General features: G+C 42.3%; 1 protein-coding gene and 1 pseudogene across 2 annotated transcripts; one reads left to right on the top strand and one right to left on the bottom strand.

The window, feature by feature from the left end:
- Positions 1-5,468: 5,468 nt before the first annotated feature.
- Positions 5,469-24,040, top strand: LOC123953776 (MAP kinase-activated protein kinase 5-like). Of its 2 annotated transcripts, none has more exons than XM_046024135.1 (11): positions 5,469-5,563; positions 7,074-7,182; positions 8,760-8,849; positions 9,607-9,702; positions 13,693-13,773; positions 16,319-16,506; positions 18,300-18,420; positions 21,686-21,816; positions 22,099-22,214; positions 23,214-23,318; positions 23,654-24,040. In XM_046024135.1, exons 1-11 carry the CDS (start codon positions 5,478-5,480, stop codon positions 23,746-23,748), a joined length of 1,218 nt encoding a protein of 405 aa, XP_045880091.1. In that variant the 5' UTR covers positions 5,469-5,477; the 3' UTR covers positions 23,749-24,040. The 2 variants fall into 2 exon arrangements, with proteins under 2 accessions (XP_045880091.1, XP_045880090.1); XM_046024134.1 differs by having other exon boundaries at positions 22,099-22,220.
- LOC123953778 lies at positions 12,452-13,684 on the bottom strand (annotated as a pseudogene).
- Positions 24,041-25,856: the final 1,816 nt, after the last annotated feature.

Genomic DNA, 25,856 nt, shown 5'->3' with positions numbered 1-25,856 from the left:
GGCGCATAGGCCTCTTCGCCTTAAGAGGGTTTACACATTTTGGAAGTCTAAGGGACTGGACGTGCACTTAACTCAGAATATTCAGCTGGCTTCCAGTCTTCCCTTGTTCTAAGTTCTTTTGTGAACTGGGAGCACACGACCTCATAGGCCTCTTCACCTTATGAGCATTTATACGTACTGGAAGCCTTAGGGACTGGACGTGCACTTAACTCAGAGTAGTAAACCTTCTTCTAGTCCACCTTTGTTCTAAGTTCTTTCCTGAACTGGGAACACACGGCCGCATAGGCCTGTTCTCCGTATGAGCATTGATACCATTTGGAAGCATAAGGGACGGGACGAGCACTTAACTCAGTGTATCCACCTGGCTTCTAGTCTGCCCTTGTTCTATGTTCTTTCCTGAATGGAGAACACAAGGCAGAATAGGCCTCATCGCCGTAAGAGCCTTTATAGGTTTTGGAAGCCTACGGGCCTTAGCCTGCATTTTACTTAGAGCTTACAACTTTCCTCTCGTCCGACTTTGCTCTGAGTTCGTTCCTGAACTGCGAACACACTGCCTCAAATGAGACTTCACCTAAAGAGCGATGATACGTTTTATCAGTCTAAGGGACTGGTTGTGCTGTTCACTCAGATTATACAAGCAACGTTCAGACCGTCCTTCTTCTAACTTCTTGCCTCAACTGGGAAAACACTGCCAGAATGGGTTTTAGAATTAAGCGGGATTTTACGTTTTGGAAGCAGAAGTGCATTGGCGAGCACTTAACTCCGGGTCTCCTACCTGCCTAGAGACCGCCCTTGTTCAAACACCTTTCCTCCACTGGGGCAAGAATGCCGCTTAGGAGTGTTCATCTTCAGTGTGTTTGTAGGTTTAGGAAGCATAAGGGCGTTCACTTCAATTTAACTCAGGGTGTCCAACATGTTTCTAGTCTACCCTTGTTCTAAGATCTTTCCTCACCTAGGAACTCGCTGCCACTTATGGGACTTAACCTTAAGAGCGATTATACAGTTTGAAAGCAGAAGGGACTTGCGTGCACTTACCTTAGAGTATTCAACTTGCCTCCTGTGTGTCCAGGTTCTAACTTAAATCCATAACTGGGAACAAACTGCCATTTGTGAATATTCACTTTAAGATCGCGTTTAGGTTTTGGAAGCATAAGCGTCGTTGTGTGCCCTAACTCAGAATATACAACAAAATTCTTGTCAGTCCTTGTACTAAGTTCTTTCTGAACTGGGAACACACGGCCGCATAGGCCTGTTCGCCTTAAGAGCGTTTAGAACATTTGCAAGCCTAAGGGACTAGACGTGCACTTAACTCAGAGTATCCAACTGGCTTCTTGTCTGCCCTTGTTCTAAGGTCTTTCCTGAACTGTGAACACACCGCTGCATAGGCCTGTTCGCCTTAAGAACATTTATAAGTATTGGAAGCATTAGGGACTGGAAGTGCACTTAACTCAGAGTATCCAACGGGCTTCTAGTCTGCCCTGGTTCTAAGTTCTTTCCTGAAGTGGGAACACACGGGCGCATAGGCCTCTTCGCATTAAGAGGGTTTACACATTTTGGAAGTCTAAGGGACTGGACGTGCACTTAACTCACAGTATTCAAATGGCTTCCAGTCTTCCCTTGTTCTAAGCTCTTTCGAGAACTGGGAACACACGACCGCATAGGCCTCTTCACCTTATGAGCCTTTATACGTATTGGAAGCCTAGGGGACTGGACGTGCACTTAACTCAGAGTATCCAACTGGCTTCTAGTCTGCCCTTATTCTAAGTTCTTTCCTGAACTGGGAACACGCGGCAGAATAGGCCTCCTCGCAGTAAGAGCCTTTATACGTTTTGGAAGCCTACGGCCTTAGCCTGCTTTTTACTTAGAGCTTACAACTGCTTGTGGTCCGCCTTTGCTCTGAGTTCTTTCCTGAACTGTGAAAACACTGCCTCAAATGAGACTTCACCTAAAGAGCGATGATACGTTTTGGCAGTCTAAGGGACTGGGTGTGCTCTTCACGCAGAGTATACAAGTAGCGTTCAGACAGTCCTTGTACTCACTTCTTTCCTCAACTGGGAAAACACTGCCAGAATGGGTTTTAGTATTAAGTGGGATTTTACGTTTTGGAAGCAGAAGCGCACTGGCGAGCACTTAATTCACGGTCTCCTACCTGCCTAGAGACCGCCCTTGTTCGAACACCTTTCCTCCACTGGGGCAACACTGCCGCTTAGGAGTGTTCATCTTCAGTGCGTTTGTAGGTTTTGGAAGCATAAAGGCGTTCTCTTCAATTTAACTCAGAGTGTCCAACATGTTTCTAATCTGCCCTTGTTCTAAGATCTTTCCTCACCTAGGAACTCGCTGCCACTTATGGGACTTAACTTTAAGAGCGATTATACGTTTTGAAAGCAGAAGGGACTTGCGTGCACTTACCTTAGAGTATACAACTTGCCTCTAGTGCACCCAGGTTCTAACTTCATTCCATAACTGGGAACAAACTGCCTTTTGTGAATCTTCACTTTAAGATGGCATTTAGGTTTTGGAAGCATAAGCGTCGTTGTGTGCCCTAAATCAGAGTATCCAACAAGATTCTTGTCTGTCCTTGTACTAAGTTCTTTCTGAACTGGGAACACACGGCCGCATAGGCCTGTTCGCCTTAAGAGCGTTTATAACATTTGGAAGGTTCAGGGATTAGACCTGCACTTAACTCAGAGTATTCAGCTAGCTTCCAGACTTCCCTTGTTCTAAGTTCTTTCGAGAACTGGGAACACACGACCGCATAGGCCTCTTCACCTTATGAGCCTTTATACGTATTGGAAGCCTTAGGGACTGGACGTGCACTTAAAACAGAGTATTCAACTGGCTTCTAGTCTGCCCTTGTTCTAAGTTCTTTCCTGAATTGGGAACACACGGCCGCATAGGCCTGTTCACCGTAAGAGCATTGATACGATTTGGAAGCATAAGGGACTGGACGTGCACTTAACTCAGAGTATCCAACTGGCTTCTAGTCTGCCCTTGTTCTATGTTCATTCTTGAATGGAGAACACAAGGCAGAATAGGCCTCCTCGCCCTAAGAGCCTTTATAGGTTTTGGAAGCCTACGGGCCTTAGCCTGCCTTTTACTTAGAGCTTACAACTTGCCTATCGTCCGGCTTTGCTCTCGGTTCTTTCCTGTACTGCAAACACACTGCCTTAAATGAGACTTCACCTAAGAGCGATGATACGTTTTGGCAGTCTAAGGGACTGGTTGTGCTGTTCACTCAGATTATACAAGCAGCGTTCAGACCGTCCTTCTTCTAACTTCTTGCCTCAACTGGGAAAACCCTGCCAGAATTGGTTTTAGAATTAAGCGGGATTTTACGTTTCGGAAGCAGAAGTGCATTGGCGAGCACTTAACTCCGGGTCTCCTACCTGCCTAGAGACCGCCCTTGTTCGAACACCTTTCCTCCACTGGGGCAACACTGCCGCTTAGGACTGTTCATCTTCAGTGCGTTTGTAGGTTTTGGAAGCATCAGGGCCTTCACTTGAATTTAACTCAGAGTGCCCAACATGTTTCTAGTCTACCCTTGTTCTAAGATCTTTCCTCACCTAGGAACTCGCTGCCACTTATGGGACTTAACCTTAAGAGCGATTATACAGTTTGAAAGCAGAAGGGACTTGCGTGCACTTACCTTAGAGTATTCAACTTGCCTCCTGTGTGTCCAGGTTCTAACTTAATTCCATAACTGGGAACAAACTGCCATTTGTGAATCTTCACTTTAAGATCGCGGTTAGGTTTTGGAAGCATAAGCGTCGTTGTGTGCCCTAACTCAGAGTATACAACAAAATTCTTGTCAGTACTTGTACTAAGTTCTTTCTGAACTGGGAACACACGGCCGCATAGGCCTGTTCGCCTTAAGAGCGTTTAGAACATTTGCAAGCGTAAGGGACTAGACGTGCACTTATCTCAGAGTATCCAACTGGCTTCTAGTCTGCCCTTGTTCTAAGGTCTTTCCTGAACTGTGAACACACGGCTGCATAGGCCTGTTCGCCTTAAGAACATTTATACGTATTGGAAGCATAAGGGACTGGAAGTGCACTTAACTCAGAGTATCCAACGGGCTTCTAGTCTCCCCTGGTTCTCAGTTCTTTCTTGAACTGGGAACAAACGGCCGTGTAGGCCTCTTCGCATTAAGAGGGTTTAAACATTTTGGAAGTCTAAGGGACTGGACGTGCACTTAACTCACAGTATTCAAATGGCTTCCAGTGTTCCCTTGTTCTAAGCTCTTTCGAGAACTGGGAACACATGACCGCATAGGCCTCTTCACCTTATGAGCCTTTATACGTATTGGAAGCCTAAGGGACTGGACGTGCACTTAACTCAGAGTATTCAACTGGCTTCTAGACTGCCCTTGTTCTAAGTTCTTTCCTGAACTGGGAACACGCGGCAGAATAGGCCTCCTCGCAGTAAGAGCCTTTATACGTTTTGGATGCCTACAGCCTTATCCTGCTTTTTACTTATAGCTTACAACTGCTTCTGGTCCGCCTTTGCTCTGTGTTCTTTCCTGAACTGTGAACACACTGCCTCAAATGAGACTTCACCTAAAGAGCGATGATACATTTTGGCAGTCTAAGGGACTGGGTGTGCTCTTCACGCAGAGTATACAAGTAGCGTTCAGACAGTCCTTGTACTCACTTCTTTCCTCAACTGGGAAAACACTGCCAAAATGGGTTTTAGTATTAAGTGGGATTTTACGTTTTGGAAGCAGAAGCGCACTGGCGAGCACTTAATTCACGGTCTCCTACCTGCCTAGAAACCGCCCTTGTTCGAACACCTTTCCTCCCCTGGGGCAACACTGCCACTTAGGAGTGTTCATCTTCCGTGCGTTTGTAGGTTTTGGAAGTATAAGGGCGTTCAGTTCAATTTAACTCAGAGTGTCCAACATGTTTCTAGTCTACCCTTGTTCTAAGATCTTTCCTCACCTGGGAACTCACTGCCACTTATGGGACTTAACCTTAAGAGCGATTATACGTTTTGAAAGCAGAAGGGACTTGCGTGCACTTACCTTAGAGTATACAACTTGCCTCTAGTACGCCCAGGTTCTAACTTCATTCCATAACTGGGAACAAACTGCCTTTTGTGAATCTTCACTTTAAGATGGTGTTTAGGTTTTGGAAGCATAAGCGTCGTTGTGTGCCCTAAATCAGAGTATCCAACAAGATTCTTGTCTGTCCTTGTACTAAGACACTAAGACTAGTGTCTTGTAAGTGTGCTGCAGGAGGGCTGTGAGGATGTGTTTCTAGTTCTAAAAAATACACATTTGTTTTAAGTCATGTGGTGAAGACATACTAGTAACATGTGCAGTGGAGGATGTATTCTTTTGCTTAGGGATACATGAATAATTTCTGAAACAAAGTAAGTTATTTGCCAGGTTTTTCATTTCCTAATGAATGGGGCAGCAGAAAGTAAATCTGTTGGTGAGGTGGTATGTTTCCTCTGTTCTCTTTAAGGTACGTCTGCACATGATGTGTGCCACACACCCAAATATAGTTCAAATTATTGAAGTGTTTGCTAACAGTGTACAGTTTCCTCATGAGTCCAGCCCCAGGTAAGACCGCACGGAGGTGATCACCACATGTCCTCTTTACATGTAGGCCAAGGTATAGTGGGGTTTTCTTCTCTTTTGTGCTGTTTTTTTCTGCTCTCCCCTTTCTCTCCATTCCTCCTTCCCTCCCTGCCTGCTTGCTTCCCTCCCCCTTTCTCTCTTCTCTTCTTTTTATTTTGGAAATCTTCAAACATTTGTAAAAGCAGACAGAATTATATAATGAATTCCCAGGTAGCCATCACCCAGCTTCAGCAGTTACCAACTCATTGCCAGTCTTGTTTCATCTCTGCTCCATCCACTCTCTGGTACCCCCCAATTATTGTGATTACTTTCTCTTAAAAAAAAAAAAAGTATGTAGTGTGGAATTAAAACAGATTCTGTTTCAAATTAGTGAAAGGGGACCAGATAATACTAGGCACTGGCTTAGAGTTGCTATGGCAACAAGCCCTTATTGCTTAGTCTGACATTCCTTTTAAAGGAAGAAATCAACATTATTCTTTTAGCTGCCAAATGTTTGGCAAGCCCACTGGGTGGCATTCTAAGTGTCTTCCAGGGAATTCAAAGTTAAATGAGGTATGATTTCTACTGGGGACTGAGATGTAAACCTATCATCATAGCAATGTGATAGGCACCAAGAAGAGGCCTCCATAAGATATTTTGAGCTTATAAAGGAGAAGAGAGCTGCTGACTATAGGCTGGGGAGGTGAGGTGTCTCACAGAGTGCTTATGTCGTGGCTAGGACTTGAAGGGGGTGGTAGGAGTCTTCCAGGTGGAGAAAGAAGATGGATTTGTAAAAACAAATGGGAAATTATGACTATGTCTCACAACTGTGCTCTGTTGGTGAAAGCATTTGGATAGAAGCTGGAAGCATTTATATCAAAGAATGAATGGTAACCAGAGTTCCGATTTTTTTTTTTTTTTTTTTTTACAACATGAGAATTTTTGCTTTTCTTTAGTACCTGTGTAACCCTGTCCAGCAGCTGTCTTGCTGGGTATGCTGTGGGTCACATGGAAAACTAGCATAGTGGGGAGAAGGAGTGTAGAGAGACACACATAGACATAGACACAGACACAGACAGAGAGTGAATAACCAGGGTAGTCCAACACCAGCCAAGTTGAAATTCATGTCCTACACAAAGTCATATTCTATTTTCAATACACTTTCCATCTAGGTGCCCTAAATATGATATAAAAACATGTCACTTAAAGGATCACTCCCCCCTCCCCTTAATATCTAGTAATAACAAGTTAAGTACAGTATCTTCAAAAGGATCATTGTCTTCAGAACTTAATGATTTTACTCTCATTTTAGCTTCTTAGAAAATTTTAGGTGAAGGATATTCCTTATCTGTAGTGTCCAGTTGACAGTGACAAGGGGTCCAACTCCAAGGGGCATGGTAGGGCTAGACTTAGAAAGTAGTTGCACACTTTGTAGATGAGGTATCTTTAGGTTAGCTATTTGATGTTTCAGTTTTTTTTTTTTAACTTAACAAAATCAAATGCTTTCAAACAGGGCTCGACTCTTAATTGTAATGGAGATGATGGAAGGGGGAGAGCTATTTCACAGAATCAGCCAGCACCGGCACTTTACAGAGAAGCAAGCCAGCCAAGTAACAAAGCAGGCAAGTTAACCCCGGGTACCAATCAAACTGCCAACAGCGTTGGTTAACAAGCACAATTTCATGGGGGGGAATAAAAGAAAGCTTGAAGAAAAGCTCTATTTGATCTCTCATTGCCTGCTTTGTTATGTAATCAGAAAAGATGCTTTGACAGGAGAAATGTGACCCCTTATAAGCTTTGGTTGGGGGGGGGACTGTACTTTTAAGTGGTTGTCAATTGTTTGCCTATTATAAATTTAAATAAACTCTGAAAGGAAGGTAATCTTTTAATTACTGTGTAGACTGTAGATATCTTTGAGTACGTAGTGTTCAAACACTGTTGGACTTGGAGATAAATTGCTACTGATAACATCTGAAAGATTGGGATAAAAATATCTTCTGGGACAACTGTATACAAGATTTTTTTTTGCTTATGAGTCACCTCATCAGATTTTAATAGAATTCTAAGGTCTTTGTAATTCTGGGTTATTCCTGATTATAGTCTCTCTCTTTTGACATCACATTTTATTGCTAGAAAAATGATTTATGTCACAAATGGTATTAGGAATCTAACTGGAAATAACCTCTTGAAGAGGTGAAAAGCTAACTGCACAAGGGTTATCTTCAGGCTAAGCAAGCAAGGCAAAAAGAAGAAATCAGTTCAATTTGTTCTAAATACAAAATTCTCCCAAATTTTCCATGAGCCTCAAGCATTTTTCTCTCCCTTAAAGCAAGAATTCCTATAAAGTCTGCTCACTGGGCAGGAGCCTCTTGTGGTGTTACTGGAGGACTTGCCCTTCAGGTAGCCCACTTGGCTGTGAGCCCTGGCCATGTGCGGGAGCCTCAGGCATTTTTTGACAACTCCTTTCTGGTAGGAAGGAGCTGATATTTGGAATGCCAAGACAATTCCATACTGACAGTTGAAGAACAGGTAGAATTTGTTCTATTTAATTTTAACAGTTACATCTTGTATTTTTCAAAGTTTCAAGTATTAGGATGTACTCTGAGAATCTCGTATAAAACAAAAACCCTTCCAGCCCACCTAAACAGGTGACGTTTCATTTTAGCAAATGAGATGAGCAAACTGGACCATCAGGAGGGAAAATATGCAGTTAGCGCCTTTCCATTTTTCTTGAAGGCAGAGCCTGGAGTTGAGCTTCCGGACAGTGCGGTTCTCTCCGGAGCCAGCTGTTAGTGCCTGCTGCCTCGCTGGGAGAGCCCAGGCCTGCTGAAGACTGCCCGGCACAGAGTTTACTCTGCCGTGCTGGTTGCATCTCAGAGGAGTGGAATTGGAAGCATTTCATCCTTCCCATTTCGTACAGGATTTAACCATCAGTTTACTCGGACAAAGAAGTGTTTTACTGTTTTATTTACTTATTTTGTTTAATGAAATACAGGTTGCAGCTAAACTAAGCTGAATTCATTTCTATTTCTTGGTACCCAAAGTCTTACTTAATTTCTGCTGTAAAATTGAAAACCAACCACAGTCTGAATGGACTTAATTAAGGATTTTTTTTTTAAATATCCTGAGTTCTCTAAACCAGAGGTATTAAAGAGCTATCTTTTCTAAGATATGGTTGCTCCATTATGTCCTTTTCCAGATAGCTTTGGCTCTACGGCACTGTCACTTGTTAAACATTGCTCACAGAGACCTCAAGCCTGAAAATCTGCTCTTCAAGGATAACTCGTTGGTGAGATGACTTATTTTTCTGCATCTTAGCGCTGCCGCTCTCAACACAGTTTGGGAATGGGTGGGTGGGTGTAGATTCAGAGTTCTCTGAATCCATGGTGAAGAGGCTTGGAGCCAAGTGCTTCCAGCATCTTACTTTCCCCACTCGTTTCCTTGCTAGAGGCTCAGAGACATTCTGCTATACCCCTGGCATTGATAATGTTGGATGGTACTGATACACATTTGTAAGACTTTAGGTTTTAGATACGATTTGGAGGTGCTTTGGAGAGGGGCAGGAGTCTGTAAGATGTTAAATATTACCTTGAAGTGTAACAGTTGTATTTGCTGTTTGTTAATGCTGATAAGGTGTTTTTTTCTCTCCAGTCTCACTCCCTGCCCTGTGTATCATGTGCCAACAAATAAGCTGCTCTGGCAGTCTTGACGCTGATGCTAAAAGTGAAATCGCACCCTGGATGGGAGACGATGGGCCAGTAGATAGAGTCAGGGAAAGTTGGCTAAGATCTTGATTTTAGTACTGCATATATCAGTCATGAAACAAGGCCAACTGTGAGCGGGGAGAAATTCTTTACCTCTGTGATAGTAAGAAAAATTCCTCAGTATGAATCATTTCTTCAGATGTGAGGACATGCTATTCATAGGCTTTGAGTGTCAGCCAGAAACTCGTGAAAGAGAGCTCAAGGTAACCTGTCTTCCACCTGGATTTTCTGCTAGTGTTTACTGAGGACTCTGGAGAAAGACTCCCATTTATTTTATTTCAGGATGCCCCAGTGAAGTTGTGTGACTTTGGATTTGCCAAAATTGACCAAGGTGACTTGATGACACCCCAATTCACCCCTTATTATGTTGCACCTCAGGTAAGCATTTGCTGTTTCTGCCACAGGATATATCACTGGGCTGTCTGTAGGCATGTTCTTCTCTTTGACAGCACAAGCGGGCATGTATTACCAATGGGAAGGGGAGGGCCCAGTTTCAGAAACCAACAGTCTGCTTAATGAGGTGCAGGCATTTATTTTAAAATCAGCTTCTTTTAAAAACAAGGTAAAATTTATGTACAATAAAATACTCCTACTTTAAGTGTAGTTTGATGACTTTTGACAAACAGATATTCTTGCATGGTCACCACCATGATCAAGGTACGAAACATTTCCATCATGTTAGGAGCTCTTATGTATCTTTGTAGTAGTCTGCCCCAGGTGACCACTGATCTACTTTCTGTCCTTATGGGTTAGTTTTGCCTGTTGTAGAAATTCATATGAATGGAACTCATGTACCTATTGTATTTTGTTTTTGTTTTTTGTTTTAGAGATTTTATTAATTTATTCGACAGAGAGAGAGATCACAAGCAGGCAGAGGCAGGCAGAGAGAGAAGGGAAAGCAGGCTCCGTGCTGAGCAGAGAGCCTGATGCGGGACTCAATCCCAGGACCCTGAGATCATGACCTGAGCCAAAGGCAGAGGCTTAACCCACTGAGCCAACCAGGCGCCCTTACCTATTGTGTTTTACTTCTTTTGCTCAACATGTGTTTGAAATTCATCCACGTTGCTGCATACATCACCAGTTAGTTCTTTTTTGTTGTTAAGTAGTGTTCTATTATAGAGGACTGAACCATGTTTGTTGACTGGTGGCCATTTTGGGTTTTCTAATTTTGACTGTTATGAATAAAGCTGCTAGGAACATTCATTTACAAGTTTTGGGGGACATCTTTTCCAAAATGGTTGTACCATTTTACCTATTCCCCAGTAATATATAAGAGTTCCAGTTTCTTCATGTTCTTACCGTCAACTCATGTTTGTTAGTATATATAATCTTAGTCCTTCTGGTAAGTCCATAGTATTATTTCATTATGGATTTAATTATAACGTTTTCTTAATGGTTACTGTTCTGTATTTTTCCATGTGTTTATTAGATATTCTACTGTGAAATATGGGTACAGTATTTTCTACAACAACCCATAAACTACAGATATAAATCTTACATGCCCATTTTTGGTTTTATAATCGCGAGGTTTAAGAAGTTATTATTTTCTAGATACAAGTTCTTTGTTGTGTTTATGTATTACTTTTTATTGCTATTGTGATGAATTGCCACAAACTTAGTGCCTTAAGGAACACATTTATTTCCTCACAGTTTTGGAGGTTAGAAGTCTGAAACAGTTCAAGGTCTTGTCAGGACTGTGTTCTTCTGAAATCTTTGGCTTTCAATCAGTGAACATGGTAGATCTACTAGGTCTTCATGTTTTTCAGAAATGTTTATATTTCTTAGTGCATAGGTTTTATATATACTTTCTTAAATTTATTCCTATATTTCATATTATTGGATGCTGTTGAAAATTATATTTTTAACAATTTCATTTTCCAGTTGTTGATTGTTTGTAGAAGTACAATTGACTTTTGATTCCTTTTATCTTGATAAATTCACTTATCAATTATAGTAGATTTTTTTGTAGATGTGTTAAAATTTTCTATGTATAAAGTCATGTTGTCTATGAATAATGACAGTTTTACTTTGCTTTTTGCAGGATGTTTGCCTTTTATTTCTTTTTGTTGTCTTACGTACTAGCTGGGACCACTAGCTGATTATAAGGGATTAGAGCAGACATCCTGGCCTCATTCCTGATCTTAGGAAAAAATGCTCAATCTTTTACCATTAACCATATTAACTGTTACATTTTTGTAGATGCCCTTTTTCGGGCTGAGGAGGTTTCTATTTCTAGTTTACTGAAAGGGAATGTATTAAATTCTGTCCAGTGCTTTTTCTGCATCTGTTGGGCTGATAATATATTTTTCTTCTTTATTTTGTTAATATGATGAATTAATTGATTTTTTAAAAGATTTTTATTTTTAAAGATTTTACTTATTTATTTGTCAGAGAGAGAGAGAGAGAGAGGGAAAGCAAGTACAAGCAGGGGGAGCAGCAGGCAGAGGGAGAAGCAGGCTCCCCACTGAGCAAGGAGCCTGATGCGGGACTCAATCCCAGGACCCTGGAATCATGGCCTGAGCTGAAAGCAGGCGCTTAACCAACAGAGCCACCCCAGGGCCCCACAATTTATCAATTTTTTAAAATATTTATGGACTCAGCTTTTGGTTTCCTATGTAAGAAATCTTTGTCTCACCCAAGATCACCAAGATTTCCTCCTACAAGTTTTATAGTTTTAGGTTTTACATGTATATGCATGATCCATTTTGATTTAATTTTTATATAATATATGAGTGTGGATCTAAGTTCTTTTTTTTTTAGCATTCGGATATCCAGTTCCAGTACCGTTTGTTGAAAAGGCTGTCTTTTCTGCATTGCATTGCTTTTGAGTCTCTTCAAAGATCAATTGAATGAGTGTTAATTTTGGATTTTCTGTTGTTCCAGTGATCTCTTTGTCTGTCTTTACACCAGTACTGTACTGTCTTGATTACTGTGGGTTTATAATAACTATTGAGATAAGGTAGAGTTAGCCCTTTAACTTAGTTCTTTTTCATAGTTGTTTTGGCTATTCTAATTTCTTTGCATTTCTGTATAGACTTTTCTTTTTTAAGATTTTAATTATTTATTAGAGAGAGAGACAGAGAGAGTGACAGAGAACACAGGTGGCAAGGAGAGGGAGAAGCAGGCTTCCTACTGAGCAGGAAGCCTGATGTGGGACTCAATCCCAGGACCCTGAGATCATGACCTTAGCTGAAGGCAGGGCTTAACCCACTGAGCCACTCAGGCACCCCCTTATAAACTTTATAATCAGCTGTTAATTTCTACAAAGGAGTCTGTTGGGATTTTGACTGGGGTTCTTTTAGAGGTATGGTTCAATATGAGGACACTGACATCTGGACAATACTGAGCCTTCTAGCCCATGAGCAAGCTGTATTTCTCCATTTATTTTTGCCTGTAGTTTATCTCAGCAGTATTTGTGTGGTGTTCAGTATACAGGTGTTTCCCATCTTTGTTAGATTTATTCTATGGTCCTATTATAAATGGTATTTTCTTTTTCAGGTTTAATTAATTCGCTTTACTCTTCTTGTATAAAAACACTATGTGGTGGCCATAGCTGGAGCCTGGGTCCTCCGCATGGAGACTCTGATGTGGGTCTTTACAAGATGGTCAGTGAATTCCTGACAGGGAGACTTGGTGAACACAGTCTCTTTCCAGAGTGTTGGGGTAAGGCAGCTGTAGGTCTTGGAGATGGCAAAGTTGCCCCAGGTGACATTGCAGCCCCTGGCTGAGGTGTGGCAGTTGTCAACATCGGCCATCAGCAGCTTTGTGGGCACGGGGCTAAGACCATAGCATGGGTCTGGGTGCCAGGAGGAAGCAGACCAGTGCAGAGTTGCAGCATCCTTGCAGTTGCAAGGAATCTGTGGGGTACACCGGTGTTGTTCCCCTCGGGTTCTCAGTCAGAGGACAATGGAGAACTTGGCCAGGATCATGGCCCCATGGATGGCAATGGTCACCTCCTTGAACACTTAATACCCAGAATAACGTGACTGTTACAGTCCTTGATGGCAACAAGTACCTTGAACCTGATCCACTGGCCAGCACTGGTCTGCTTTTATACAGGCGTAAGGGATGTCTGTGTCTCCAGGAAAAAGTCCATGACCTTGGATGCCTTGATGGGCAGGAAGAAGAGTTAAATCTCTTCCAAGGACTTGATCTTCATGTCCTTGACCTGGGCAAAAACTGAAAAATTGCTGGTTTTAAGAGGTTTTTGAAAGTTTGTGTTTTCTGGAGGGTCTTTTTTTTTTTTTTAAATTGTCAAAATTGCCAGTGTCTACTGTCTTTCAGCATTCTTTTTCAATATTCTTTCTCAAGTTATAGGTCATTTGTGTGGTCTTTAGTAAATTGTCCCCTTTGGTCTGACTCTGACAGGTACTGGAGGCACAGAGAAGGCACCAGAAGGAGAAATCTGGCATCATACCTACCTCGCCAACGCCCTACACTTACAACAAGGTAGGGGAAGAGATACTTTCATGCACCCTTCAGGTATAGCCCCTCTACTCCTGTGAAGTGTTTGTGGTTCTCTGAGAATGAATTCTTTGGAATTCTAAGGGAATTCTTATCCCTTAATATTCTTGCCCAAAAGGCCGACAACAGCCATCCATGCAGAAAATTCCTTGGAATTCAGGTTTTTTGTCTGATGAAGTAGGAAATAAGGTTCTTAACAGTTGAGGTTTTGCAGCAGGAGCCAAGGGCAATGATCACCTGCAAGTTATCTGGTTAGTTGTAGTCCACTGACCACATCTCAAAGACATGGTTATCGTGGGTTTTTTTGGTTTTTGTTTTTGTTTTTTTGAGGTGGAGGCCATTTCTGAGAACATTCCATGGCCATTTATGGTACCATTCTTCCCATAAAATACCCAACTTAGAACAGTGTCTACAGCACACGGCAAATGTTCCTGGTCCTATAGTTCTCAGTCTGTAGTCTGTACATCAAGTATCTCTGTTCTAAAACACAAGAGGATTAGGGCCTCTTAAAAGCAGGTCCTAGAGCCGCTGAGTAGATGCTTCTTGGGGACTCATGGCTGAATACAGGTGACAGAGAGGGACCAGAGGGTGGTAAAAGGTAGTAGGTCAGCACTTCTTGGGTCCCACACTGAGAGGGCCCCACATATTCCTATAGTGTATGCACACATATACACACAAGCATACATAAGAAAGAACACACAGGTTCCTCTGCCACTCAGGGCCCTGTGCTCCACCCTGTCACTGGGACAGTGTGACCAAAAACCCTAAACATCTACTTTCATCCGTAACTCTGGTCAGTCCCCAAGAAATCACTGCTCCACACCTTCTTGCCCTACGAACCCAAAACCATAGTCAGCTCTACCCTTATGTAGTGAGGATTTGAGGGCTGTGCTGATTATGGCATCAGAGTTGGAAACTGCTTCCTGCTTCTTGATACATGCAGGAAGTGAGTGGTAGAAGCACTTAGATGACATTAATTTACTTGCTAAAATTTGCTCAGCATGCATGCAATGGATCCTTGTGTTATATATTATTTTCCAGTAGTATTTTTGTCTTCTTTTTCTGTTCCATTTTGTGAGCCTAGTGGTGCTCATGAATTAGCATGGCGTTCATAAAAATTATACGCTGCAGATGAGTAGCATGTTGGAATAATAAACAACTCATATTACTTTTGAATGTGTATATATGTTAGTTAAGAGATAGTCCTCTTTATATTGGCAACTAAATGAAAACTGAATGCTACATTTGCAAATAACAAATACGTAATCTGATGTAACTAAATTTTTAGAAATTAAATAACTATATCAATCTTAATTTTAAAAAAAGTTGTATCAGCTTCTTCATGTGGAAAGTGAGGGATTTGAACTATTTTTTCAAAGATTTTATTTATTTATTAGAGAGTGAGCGAGCACAAGTAAGTAGAGCAACAGGCAGAGGGAGAGGGAGAAGCAGGCTCCCCACTGAGCAAGAAGTCTGATGTGGGGCTCAATCCCAGGACTCTGGGCTCATAACCAGAACCAAAGACAGATTCTTAATTGACTGAGCCACCCAGTTGCCCTAGTTTGAACTATTTTTAAGATTCCTTTCACCTCTATAATTTTTTTTTAAAAAGATTTTATTTATTTATTTGACAGAGATCACAAGTAGGCAGAGAGGCAGACAGAGAGAAAGGAGGAAGCAGGCTCCCCGCTGAGCAGAGAGCCTGATGGGGGGGCCTGATCCCAGGACCCTGGGATCATGACCTGAGCCGAAGGCAGAGGCTTTAACCCACTGAGCCACTTAGGCACCCCATCACCTCTATAATTTTTTAAGATTTCATTTATTTACTTGAGAGAGAGCATGAGCAGGGTGAGGGCACAGAGGGATAAGCAGACTCCCTGCTGAGCAGGACCCTAGGATCATGACCTGAACTGAAGGCAGACACTTAACCAGCTGAGCCACCCAGGCACCTCACCTCTATAATTTTGTAATTATGTTCTGTAGCATGGGTTGTGTCATCTACAAATATCCATTAGTATTAGGCAAAAACATGGGTTAGAGTATCTATGGTAGAGAGGAAGGTTGGTTCCCTTAGGACTTGAAACTTTTCTATTCTTTGTTAATTGATTTTTTTTTTTTAAACCACCCAAGAATCCAATTTTATTACACGTCTCAGATTTGCATTTTTTTAATGTATCCATTTTGTGCTTATATTATTTTATTTTATTTTTTTTTTACTTTGTGCTTTTTTTTTTTTAGATTTTACTTATTTATTTGATAGACAGAGATCACAAGTAGGCAGAGAGGCAGGCAGAGAGAGAGAGGGAAGCAGACTCCTTGCTGAGCAGAGAGCCCGATGTGGGGCTCGATCCCAGGACCCTGGGATCATGACCTGAGCTGAAGGCAGAGGCTTTAACCCACTGAGCCACCCAGGTGCCCCTGTTAATTGATTTTTGATGATAGCAGCCTGTGTAAGGGGCTGTTTCTGGGCTGGTCCTTTATTTTGGGGCTGTGCCTCTGCTGTAAGTGACTATTTTAATTTTCTTTTCAGAGCTGTGACTTGTGGTCCCTAGGGGTGATTATCTACGTGATGTTGTGTGGATACCCTCCTTTTTACTCCAAACACCACAGCCGGACTATCCCAAAGGATATGCGGAGAAAGATCATGACAGGCAGTTTTGAGTTCCCAGAAGAAGAGTGGAGCCAGATTTCAGAGATGGCCAAAGATGTTGTGAGGAAGTGAGTACCCAGGCTGTGGGGCAGGGAGGCCAAGGAGGCCTCAAAATGGCGGATCACCAGGGAAAAGTCATTGGTTTCCCAGGCATGCACCTTCCCCTTGGTGCTTCATAGAAATCTTATCCCTGGAGCCTGAGATGAGAGCTCTTCATGTCCACACCTTGGTGAAAATGGGAGCTTTGCTCCCTCTTGTTGTATTCTTAGAATTTGTCCCCAGGCTGTGAATCCGGATCCCTTGGGGCATTAATTTAGGAACTTAAATGGTAAGCCCCATGGTGTGCCCTTCCTGAATGTTAGCCAGTCATGTGGAACAGACATGGCGTCAGGAACTGAACTCGGGCTAAGATGACAATGACATTTGTCTTTTCATTCCTTAGCTGCTGTGGGGAGGAGGTGGCTGATTGTGTGGGCCTCTAGCCTCCCCACTGCTAAGATAAATTTAGAAGATTCAGTGCTAGTGAGTGGTTAAGGGAGAGTTGACAGAGTACTTTTGTAGCTGAAGGGCTAGGTAAGAAATCAGACCTAAATTTGATGTATATTTTCTTTTCCTGCCCACCTGTGTGGGAGGCTTAGCTGCCAGGGATTTGGCATTCTTCTTGTATTCCTACTGCTTGGTGTTCACTGAGTAATTTTTCCTCTTTTGGTTTCAGTTTCTTCATCTGTAATATGATGAAGGAAGGCATTAAAGGGGGAGTGCCTGGGAGGTTTCTCCTGACAGTACAACCATTTCTCTATGGAGATTACTCCCTTTCAATAGAGAGCTTGTCCTGTTGGTTGAAAAATATGTATATAAAGATAGACTAGTTTCTAAAATATACAAGTAAAAGTTTTTAGGATGGTGGAGCAATGTTTAAAGCATCACTTGTCTTCCCTTGCTGTTTCCACACTGTATTCTCAGCTACTTAACCAAAACATCAATATCCTCTAAGTGGTTCTTGTCAGTTCTATAGAATATATTTCCTGTCCATAGAGCAGGATTATCTTCTTTCAGCTTTGGGACTCTATTCTAAATAATCATTTCTTCAGAATCCGAAGCTGTTTGTTCAGAATGATCTAGAAGGTTGCAGAGAACCTGAAAGAGCAAGTATGCATGTTGTCCTGACTGACATTTACGAGGTGAGGATGTGTAGTTGGAAGGAGGGGCTAAAAAGGCCAGGGAACATGCGGAGGTGGGCCGAGAACTGCATCAGCATGAATGGACAAGATGTGAAGAAGTGGGATCAAAAAGCAGATGGTGCAGAGCAATACATGCAGCTTAGAAGGAAATGCCATCCCCTTATCAGAGACTTTAGATTTTTGGCTTTTGAATATTTCCGGAATAAAGTGTTCATGTCCTGCCATATGGTGACATCTAGCAGTTTTATCACAAGTAGCAACCTGGACTTTCACAACCACATGACCCCTCAACTAATTTTGTAGCCACTGTTAGCCAAAAGAGCCCTTTGAGTCCCTTTAGGAAACTGGAACCCACTGTCCTAAAAACATAGATGTGGGAGATTCAAGTCTCAGGAACTATAAGCTATATGTAGGCTTATTGAACCTAGAACTCAGTCTGCAGTTATCACTGGATTAAGCCTTATCCTACAGTTTTTATCTTACTCTGCCTAGCGTAGAAAGGACTTACCAAAGGATACAGTGCCTTCACCACTAGGGGTTAGGTACCCCCACCCCTGCCAACAGATGGAAAACCGAGGCTCGTAGGAGTTGGTAGAAAGTCAAAAGTTGGAGCTGGTTAGAACCAGACCCAGGAACTTCCTGGCCTTCTGAAAGCAACTCTGTTGGGCTTTTCTCTACAGGCTCTTGAAGGTCAAACCAGAGGAAAGACTCACCATTGAGGGAGTATTGGACCACCCGTGGCTCAACTCGACTGAGGCCTTGGATAATGTGCTACCATCTGCTCAACTGATGATGGATAAGGTTTCGAATGTGCTTACTTTGTTCGCCAAAAAGGCTGTGTTGAGAAGGAATGCTGGGACAAGGCTCAGGGAGGGGTCAAAGGCAGAGCAATGCAGAGAACTCAGTCTTTCCCAGAGAGACATCCCTGCTTTCCTGAAAATCAGGATCTGAAATAAAAGCTTCTTTGCGTAAAAGACCAGATCAAGGCCCGGTAAATATACACTAAGTGAAAACTGAAATCCTCCATATTTGTGCTTTGGGGTTGGCAGGGGCATGGTGTACTATGAGACAACCTCCTTTCCCCCAAGGGGCTTAAACAAGACTGGAAAGACCAATTTATATGAAATAAGGAGGGAACATTTCAGATATCAGAAGTTTGCATGCTACCTTTTCTACGAATGCTGTGGGAATTCAGAAAAAGAGAACATCTTTGAAGGGCTGTAATTAGGGAAGGGTTCCTAAAGAGAAGGCAAAACCCCTTATATTTATTAATTACTGCATGGCAGTTTTTAACCTATTCCCATTAGTTTAGGCATGAGCTGCCTTTAAAAATTTGAGTAGAGAACATACGTCGCCAAATGAGCCACAGGAGCACGTGGAGCTACAGTGAGCTCTGGCAGGAGCAAACGAGTACTGACCGAAGTGCATCCGTGGGGAAAACCACCTGGCTTCATTAATGGGAAGTCAGTGAAATATATGTGGCAGGGCCAGGCTTTGAAAGTACACAGAGGGACTTAAGTCTTAGTAGCACATAACTGAGAGGCCACTGTCAATTTTGGGGAAGAGATTTGCCACAGGGAAGGTATTTAGGGATGGTCAGCCAGACTTGCAGACTTGTCAACCCAAGACTTCTGCAGCCATCGGCAAGCCTGGGACAGCTCTGGAGCAGAGAAGTAGAGACAAGGGAATAGGCTCAGTATTTTTGAAGACAAATTTCTACAATTTGGGGTGACTTACTAGATAATAAAGAGATAATGCGCACTATATCTAGTGATCTTATTGACAGATAGAGGGAAATCAGGATCAAGGCTCGTTTAGGTCAAGGGAAGTCTCTTAGGTTTTATTTATTTATTTATTTAAAATTTTATTTATTTACTTGACAGAGATTACAAGTAGGCAGAGAGGCAGGCGGAGAGAGAGGAGGAAGCAGGCTCTCCGCTGAGCAGAGAGCCCGATGCAGAGCTTGATCCCAGGGCCCTGAGATCATGACCTGAGCCAAAGGCAGAAGCTTTACCCACTGAGTCACCCAGGCACCCCTTTTAGGTTTTAGATATTGCTTAGATGGACACGCAGATGAATGACGTGTTGTGTGGGACCGTAGTGTGGTTGAGAGGTAAAGGCAGAGAAACAGGCTTATGTCTTACCCACTTAGAAGCGAGGGGAATTGAAGTGTAAGAAAGTACTTTTTTCCTAAAGATTTTATTTATTTATTTGAGAGAGAGAGCAGGAGCCAAGGGGCAGGGAGGGATAGAGGGAGAGGGAGAAGGACAAGTAGACTCCCCACTGAGTGGGGAGCCCGCCATGGGGCTCAATCCTAGGACCCTAAGATCATGATCTAAGCCAAAATCAGACGCTTAACCAACTGAGCCACCCAGACGCCCAGGAAAAAAGAATCCTAAGACCTCCCTTAGTTTTGCTGTAGTATGGGAAAGAAAGAACTGGAAAGAGCAGAGTTTTCTGCCATCTCTGATTTGTGTATGGTTGTCTTTCTGGTTTAAATATGCCTAGTAGGGCGCCTGGGTGGCTTAGTGGGTTAAGCCTCTGCCTTCAGCTCAGGTCATGATCTCAGGGTCCTGGGATCGAGCATCAGCCTGTCTGCTCAGCAGGGATCCTGCTTCCCACTCTCTCTCTGCATGCCTCTCTGCCTACTTGTGATCTCTGTCTGTCAAATTAATAAATTAAAAAAAAAAGTAAGTAAGTAAATCAATAAATAAGCCTAGTAGCCCAGAATTGGTTTGATCGATCCAAAATCCTAAGGGATTGCTTAGATCAGCACATGGGGTTAGTGTGGCTTTCCTCAAAATCTTGAAATTGAAGAAATAAGATTGCTTTCTGGAGTTACTGTAGAATTAGTATATAATGAAGCCAAAATATGGATGTGCAGAATCTTTTAAGAGTGGCCCCTAGGCCTATAAGGTGGAACTGCAAGGTGACAGTATATTCCCATTTGTAAAGGAATTATGGGGTCATGATGTGAGTTGAAGTGTAGAAAACTAAATGTGAAGTGTAGAAAAATGGCCATGTATGCAGTTGTTAAATAGTGTCCATCTAAGCCTGCCTAGGAGGTGGAACCTGAGCTCACAAACCTGAGCTATTCTCATCTCTCCAGTTGGGCCATCACTGGTAAGGGTGATTTGAAGATCCAGTAAAGTATAGCCAGAGCCAGCTATTACAGTTCCTTTAAATGAGTTCAAACTCTACCTGCTCTAATTGCATGCTTAAGAGGGAACTAACTACTTTTTAAAATTGTCAAATTTTATTGTTGAAATTAAAGTAATAACAGAGGTGTATCTTTTTAAAAAGCATAAATCCCTTTTCATTCCTCTGCCTCAGTCTCATCCCTCAGAGATGAGGTCATCTCTGGCTTAGTATCCTATCCTTCCTCATCTTTTTCTGGGGAGACTCACATCTACTCACTTTGTCCTTTTTTAAAATATAAACATGGAATCATCTTGTTCTTAGAAAGCTTTCTGCTGATTATTTACCTTCCTTAATTGGTATGCCCATATTAAGAGCCCGAACTGGTCATAAAGACACAGGCTTCAAAAGTTCTAGACTCCATGACAGTTATTTCTCATTGTAAATTAATTGACTGACTTGTAGATGAGTTCCTGAGGATCTACTTGCTTATCATATGAAGTGGTTGGGGTTCTGAGCCATTGGGGCTGAAGTGACTGTCCACACTGTGGGGCAGTGAGTAAATGCCACTGTGGGAGGCTTCTTGGGCACAGCTTACCACCCTTTCCCTGATGTACATGAATGCCTCTTTTTACACTTGCTCTTGCCAATGACTGTGAACATGAGTCTGTTAGTATTTCTTACTTGCATTAATGTCCTTGTGGCAGGAGGAAGGGCTAGCTGTTGTATGGCCCTTGGTTTGCCTGGTATTCCCTGGGCTTGCTAGTCCATGGAGAAGAATGCTCTGGCTTATCAAAATGTGTATACTGCCAGCATTACAGCGAAATTGCCTTTTTAGTTCTTGTAGCTTCTCCTTCGCAGTTTCTTAGATTAGCTTTTTAGGTGCCCTGAAGTGAGCGTGAAAACTGATGACAGTGTTTACATTCAGGCGGTGGTTGCAGGAATCCAGCAGGCTCACGCAGAACAGTTGGCCAACATGAGAATCCAGGATCTGAAAGTCAGCCTCAAACCCCTTCACTCTGTGAACAACCCCATTCTGAGGAAGAGGAAATTACTCGGGTAACTGATTATTCCGTGGATTCTCTTTCATGGCTGGTGTGACTGAGTGCAGGGTTCTGGAAGGTCAGCCAGGGGTTTGCCCTTTTGCTACCTCTTATGAGGGTGGAAAGGATAAGCCCTTTAAATAGCATCAGAAGTTGGAGACACTCTGTTGTTAATTATTTATCCAAAAAATGTTCTGCCTTATGTTTAGAGTTAACTTTGTGTTTAGAGTTAACCAAACCTAGAGAGTTGGTTTTTGACATTTCACGTTGTTATTCTCTCTCTTCCGAACTTTTAAAGCACCAAGCCAAAGGACGGTGTTTATATCCACGACCGTGAGAATGGAGCCGAGGATTCAAACGTTGCCTTGGAAAAGCTCCGAGACGTGATTGCTCAGTGTATTCTCCCCCAGGCTGGTAAAGGTCACGCCATTTATGAATGTTCCGCGTACGTGGGTGCACATGCTAGAAGGAGCAGTTTAATTTGAGGTTGTCTTCCTCATCTTTGTGTTCTAAGAGAATAAGTACGTTATATAAGTTATTCCGTGTCCACTAAAAAGAGATGGCAGTGGGAACTCAGAAAGGTGGTAAGTTCTGCCCCCCTTTAGTTTTCTGTGAAACTGCTAGTTGAGGGTTAATTACCAGTATCTGGTGCAGCATGCAGTTTTGTGTTTTCTTTGTTTGTTAACGAGGGCGCAGGACAGAAGATGAAGAACAGAAAATGTGGACAGGGTCTGGATCAGCTTATGAAGGTCAGGAAACATTTCTAGAGCCTTTAGAGTGCAAGGCTGTCATTAACTCGTGAATATAAAGAGAGTACCTCCCAGAAGTTCAGAAGTGCCCCTTGCTGCTACATGTATCATGGCCAGACTGTGACTTGTACATGTCTCCTTTTGAGTGAGAGCTTTCTTTTAGTGCAATCTCTCCATTCAGTGGGGTATAATGGGCTCTTCTCAGCAGATGAATGGGATGCCTCAAGTAGGCACCCAGAAAACTATCTAAATTCCTTGGGTTTTCAGAGAATTCACATAGCGTATATAGATAGCTTCCAAAGTAAGAAAAGAGCTTAGGAGAAAGAAAGTGGTCCACTCAGCCTTGTTCTCCCTTCTTCTGGTTTCTTAGATTAACCATGTGTTTTTGCTCAGCAGCAGAGTCTGATTCTGCCTACTCCCCATACCCTAGTGCTAAGACCCTGGGGACGTCAGAAGATTTGTGTGAGGCTGTCAGAGTAGAAGAATGCAAAGCCCAGAAGTGGCCTACATGTAATGTAGAGACTGGTAGTAACAACAGTGTCAAAAGTTTGTGCCTTTACTCATCACTTCTCAAGAAGTTGGAGATGGTGTCCTTCCATCTCTGACACTTAAAATCCCATGATGCCACTGGAAAACACAACTACTTCTTCATCTTTATCAATAGGAGAGAATGAAGATGAAAAATTGAATGAAGTAATGCAGGAGGCTTGGAAGTATAACCGGGAATGCAAACTTCTAAGAGATACTCTGCAAAGCTTCAGCTGGAATGGTAGGAAAATCCTTCCTTTCTTCATTGATGCAGAGAAGTGACTATGTGTAGAACATGAAGGATCTTTGGGGGCTGAGCTGGGGCTGTTTTGAGGTGAAGTGAGGCTAGAGAGTGAGAAGGGTATTGTGGGTGGGGGTTCGTCCTACATTAACTGCATAGGCATATCTGGATGTCTGGCCCTGTCACTTGTTTTACAGAATTCAGATAAACAGTGTGCTGCAGATTCAACCCTGCAGAGTCCCTGTCATACACCACGTTGGTACCTTATTGGGTCCCTGTCAGGAATCTCAGCTCCACACATTTGGAGGCTGACTGGCTTCTTTTTTACATTTCAGGTCGTGGATTCACAGATAAAGTAGATCGACTAAAACTGGCAGAAATTGTGAAGCAAGTGATAGAAGAGCAAACTATGTCCCACGAATCCCAATAATGACAGCTTCAGACTTTGTTTTTTTAACAATTTGAAAAATTCTTCTTTAATGTATAAAGTAATTTTTATGTAAATTAATAAATCGTAATTTCATTTCCACATTATCTAAAGACGCTGTATAAATTTAGATACAGGATTTATTCATAGTATAGTTCATTTGTTTGTTTTTAAGAAAAGTTCAGTTCCTAGAGATACACTCTTACTCTAGGACTGCTTTCTCATACGTTTGTAAGATGACAGGCGGTATCGTCAAACAAGATTATTTTATTTGTAATAAAGTGTACAAAAACCATTTGCTGGTGGTAGACAAAGGACTGACTATACTGACCTGTCTCTTTAGTAAACAGTTGAATCAAGTACCGTGGAATCTGGTTTCACTTGCCCTGTGTATTTGCTTTCTGCACTATGGGTAGACTATCTCTGCTGCCAAAAAATTTTTGTGAATCCATACTGTAGACGGCCTGCTGGAACCCACAGGATACCAACTCCCATGACGGAAGAGGCAGGTAGCAGAGTCCTCATTTTTCTTGTCCCTAATTATTTCAAGAAAAGTGGTAACATTTCTTTTTTATTGTATCTTTCAAAAGGTATCGGTGTACTTCTTAAATCTGAATGTTCTTTTCACGTAGAACCAGAGCTTCCTTCTGGTCGTCTGAGATCCCTCTTAGTCGTCTCCCCTTCCTCATGGACCTCCCTGAGCTCTGTTGCTTTTTCTTCCTTTTCTCTGTTCTCTTGGCTCTTTTTATTGGATGATTTTTCTGAGAAAAAGTTACATACATGTAAACTGAACTATTGGGTTAGCACCTAAGGAGAGAAAAAAACCTGATTCTGCCTACTCCCCATACCCCAGTGCTAAGACCAGGTTTTTTCTCTCAAACATGCCACTTTACTGTCGAATGCTTTGGCCTGTGCTTCATGTGGGCGTGCCCGGGCTGTAGTTATTTGTTCCGTACTGTCATTTTCAGGAAGGGTAGTTCTGGCCCAGAGATCAGCTGTTTGAACAGAAAGCAAGGCCGGATGCTTTTTATTGTTTTCTATTGTGCTCATGGGCTTCCATAAACCCTTTTTATTTTTTTGTTTGTTTATTGTAGCAGTTTTGGGTGGGTGCCTGTGTTGGTAAATAGAAGGTCTAGCAGGCAAATTGCATTATAGGGCAGAGGAAGACGATCTGTAGGCAAGTTCTTCGCTTTCATCCCATCACATTCTCTTCGACCAAAATTGATCTCACAGAGCTCACTTACTTTTGCAACTCTTCCACTTGGCTGAGTTTGTCTTCAGGATGACATTTGGTTCATTTGCCCCATATGTATGTGACTGACTGGAAATGTAGGATAAAAACACAAAGTATTTTGTAAGAATTACCTTATTACATTGGGTAATAGATATTTTTTGAGGTAAGGCTCCCTAATCTTAGGTGATGAATAACTGTTGTGAATGTATACCATGTAAGAAGAATTCAGTATTTTTTTTTTACGATTTTATTTATTTATTTGAGAGGGGAGCATGAGCAGGGGGAGGGGCAGAGGGAGAAGCAGACTCCCCGCTGAGTAGGGAGCCTGGAATCATGATCTGAGTGAAGGCAGAGGCTTAACAACTGAGCCACCCAGGCACCCTGAGAATTCAATACTTTTTTTTTTTTAAAGATTTTATCCATTTATTTAACAGACAGAGATCACAAGTAGGCGGGGTGGGGGGGGGCAAGCTCACTGCTGAGCAGAGAGCCTGACGTGGGGCTCAATCCCAGGATCCTGGGATCATGACCTGAGCTGAAGTCAGAGGCTTTAACCCACCGAGCCATCCAGGTGCCCTGAGAATTCAATACTTTTAAACATGGCAAAATCTAAGAGTTAGGCAGCAGAGGAAAACAAAAGGTTTTCTTATTTACTGACTTGAAGACTTAGCTGAGAGTTGAATTAAGTGCTGAATCAAATTATTGTTTTTTAATGAAATGCAGTCTTACAAATCACTGCAGTCAGGAAAACTCTGTACTTATTTCTAGAACAACTGAATGTTCACCTGTTTTTCTCAGTGTCGAGGTATTGGCTGAAGAGAGGAAGGCCATAGTTAGCTTTGTTACTCTTCAGAGGAAACTTCTGGTATGCCCTATC

This window comes from Meles meles, chromosome 12 (genome assembly GCF_922984935.1).
Source record: "Meles meles chromosome 12, mMelMel3.1 paternal haplotype, whole genome shotgun sequence".
Taxonomy (NCBI): domain Eukaryota; kingdom Metazoa; phylum Chordata; class Mammalia; order Carnivora; family Mustelidae; genus Meles; species Meles meles.
The sequence above is the reverse complement of the archived record's forward strand: the minus strand, read 5'-3'. Positions and strand labels throughout refer to the sequence as shown.

Coding starts and splice junctions, on each gene's coding strand:
- LOC123953776 (XM_046024134.1), top strand. CDS start 5,478: ATGATGTGTGCCACACACCCAAATATAGTTCAAATTATTGAAGTGTTT. Junction 13,774..16,318: donor CGCCCTACACTTACAACAAG/GTAGGGGAAGAG, acceptor TTTTCTTTTCAG/AGCTGTGACTTGTGGTCCCT. Junction 18,421..21,685: donor CTCAACTGATGATGGATAAG/GTTTCGAATGTG, acceptor GTTTACATTCAG/GCGGTGGTTGCAGGAATCCA.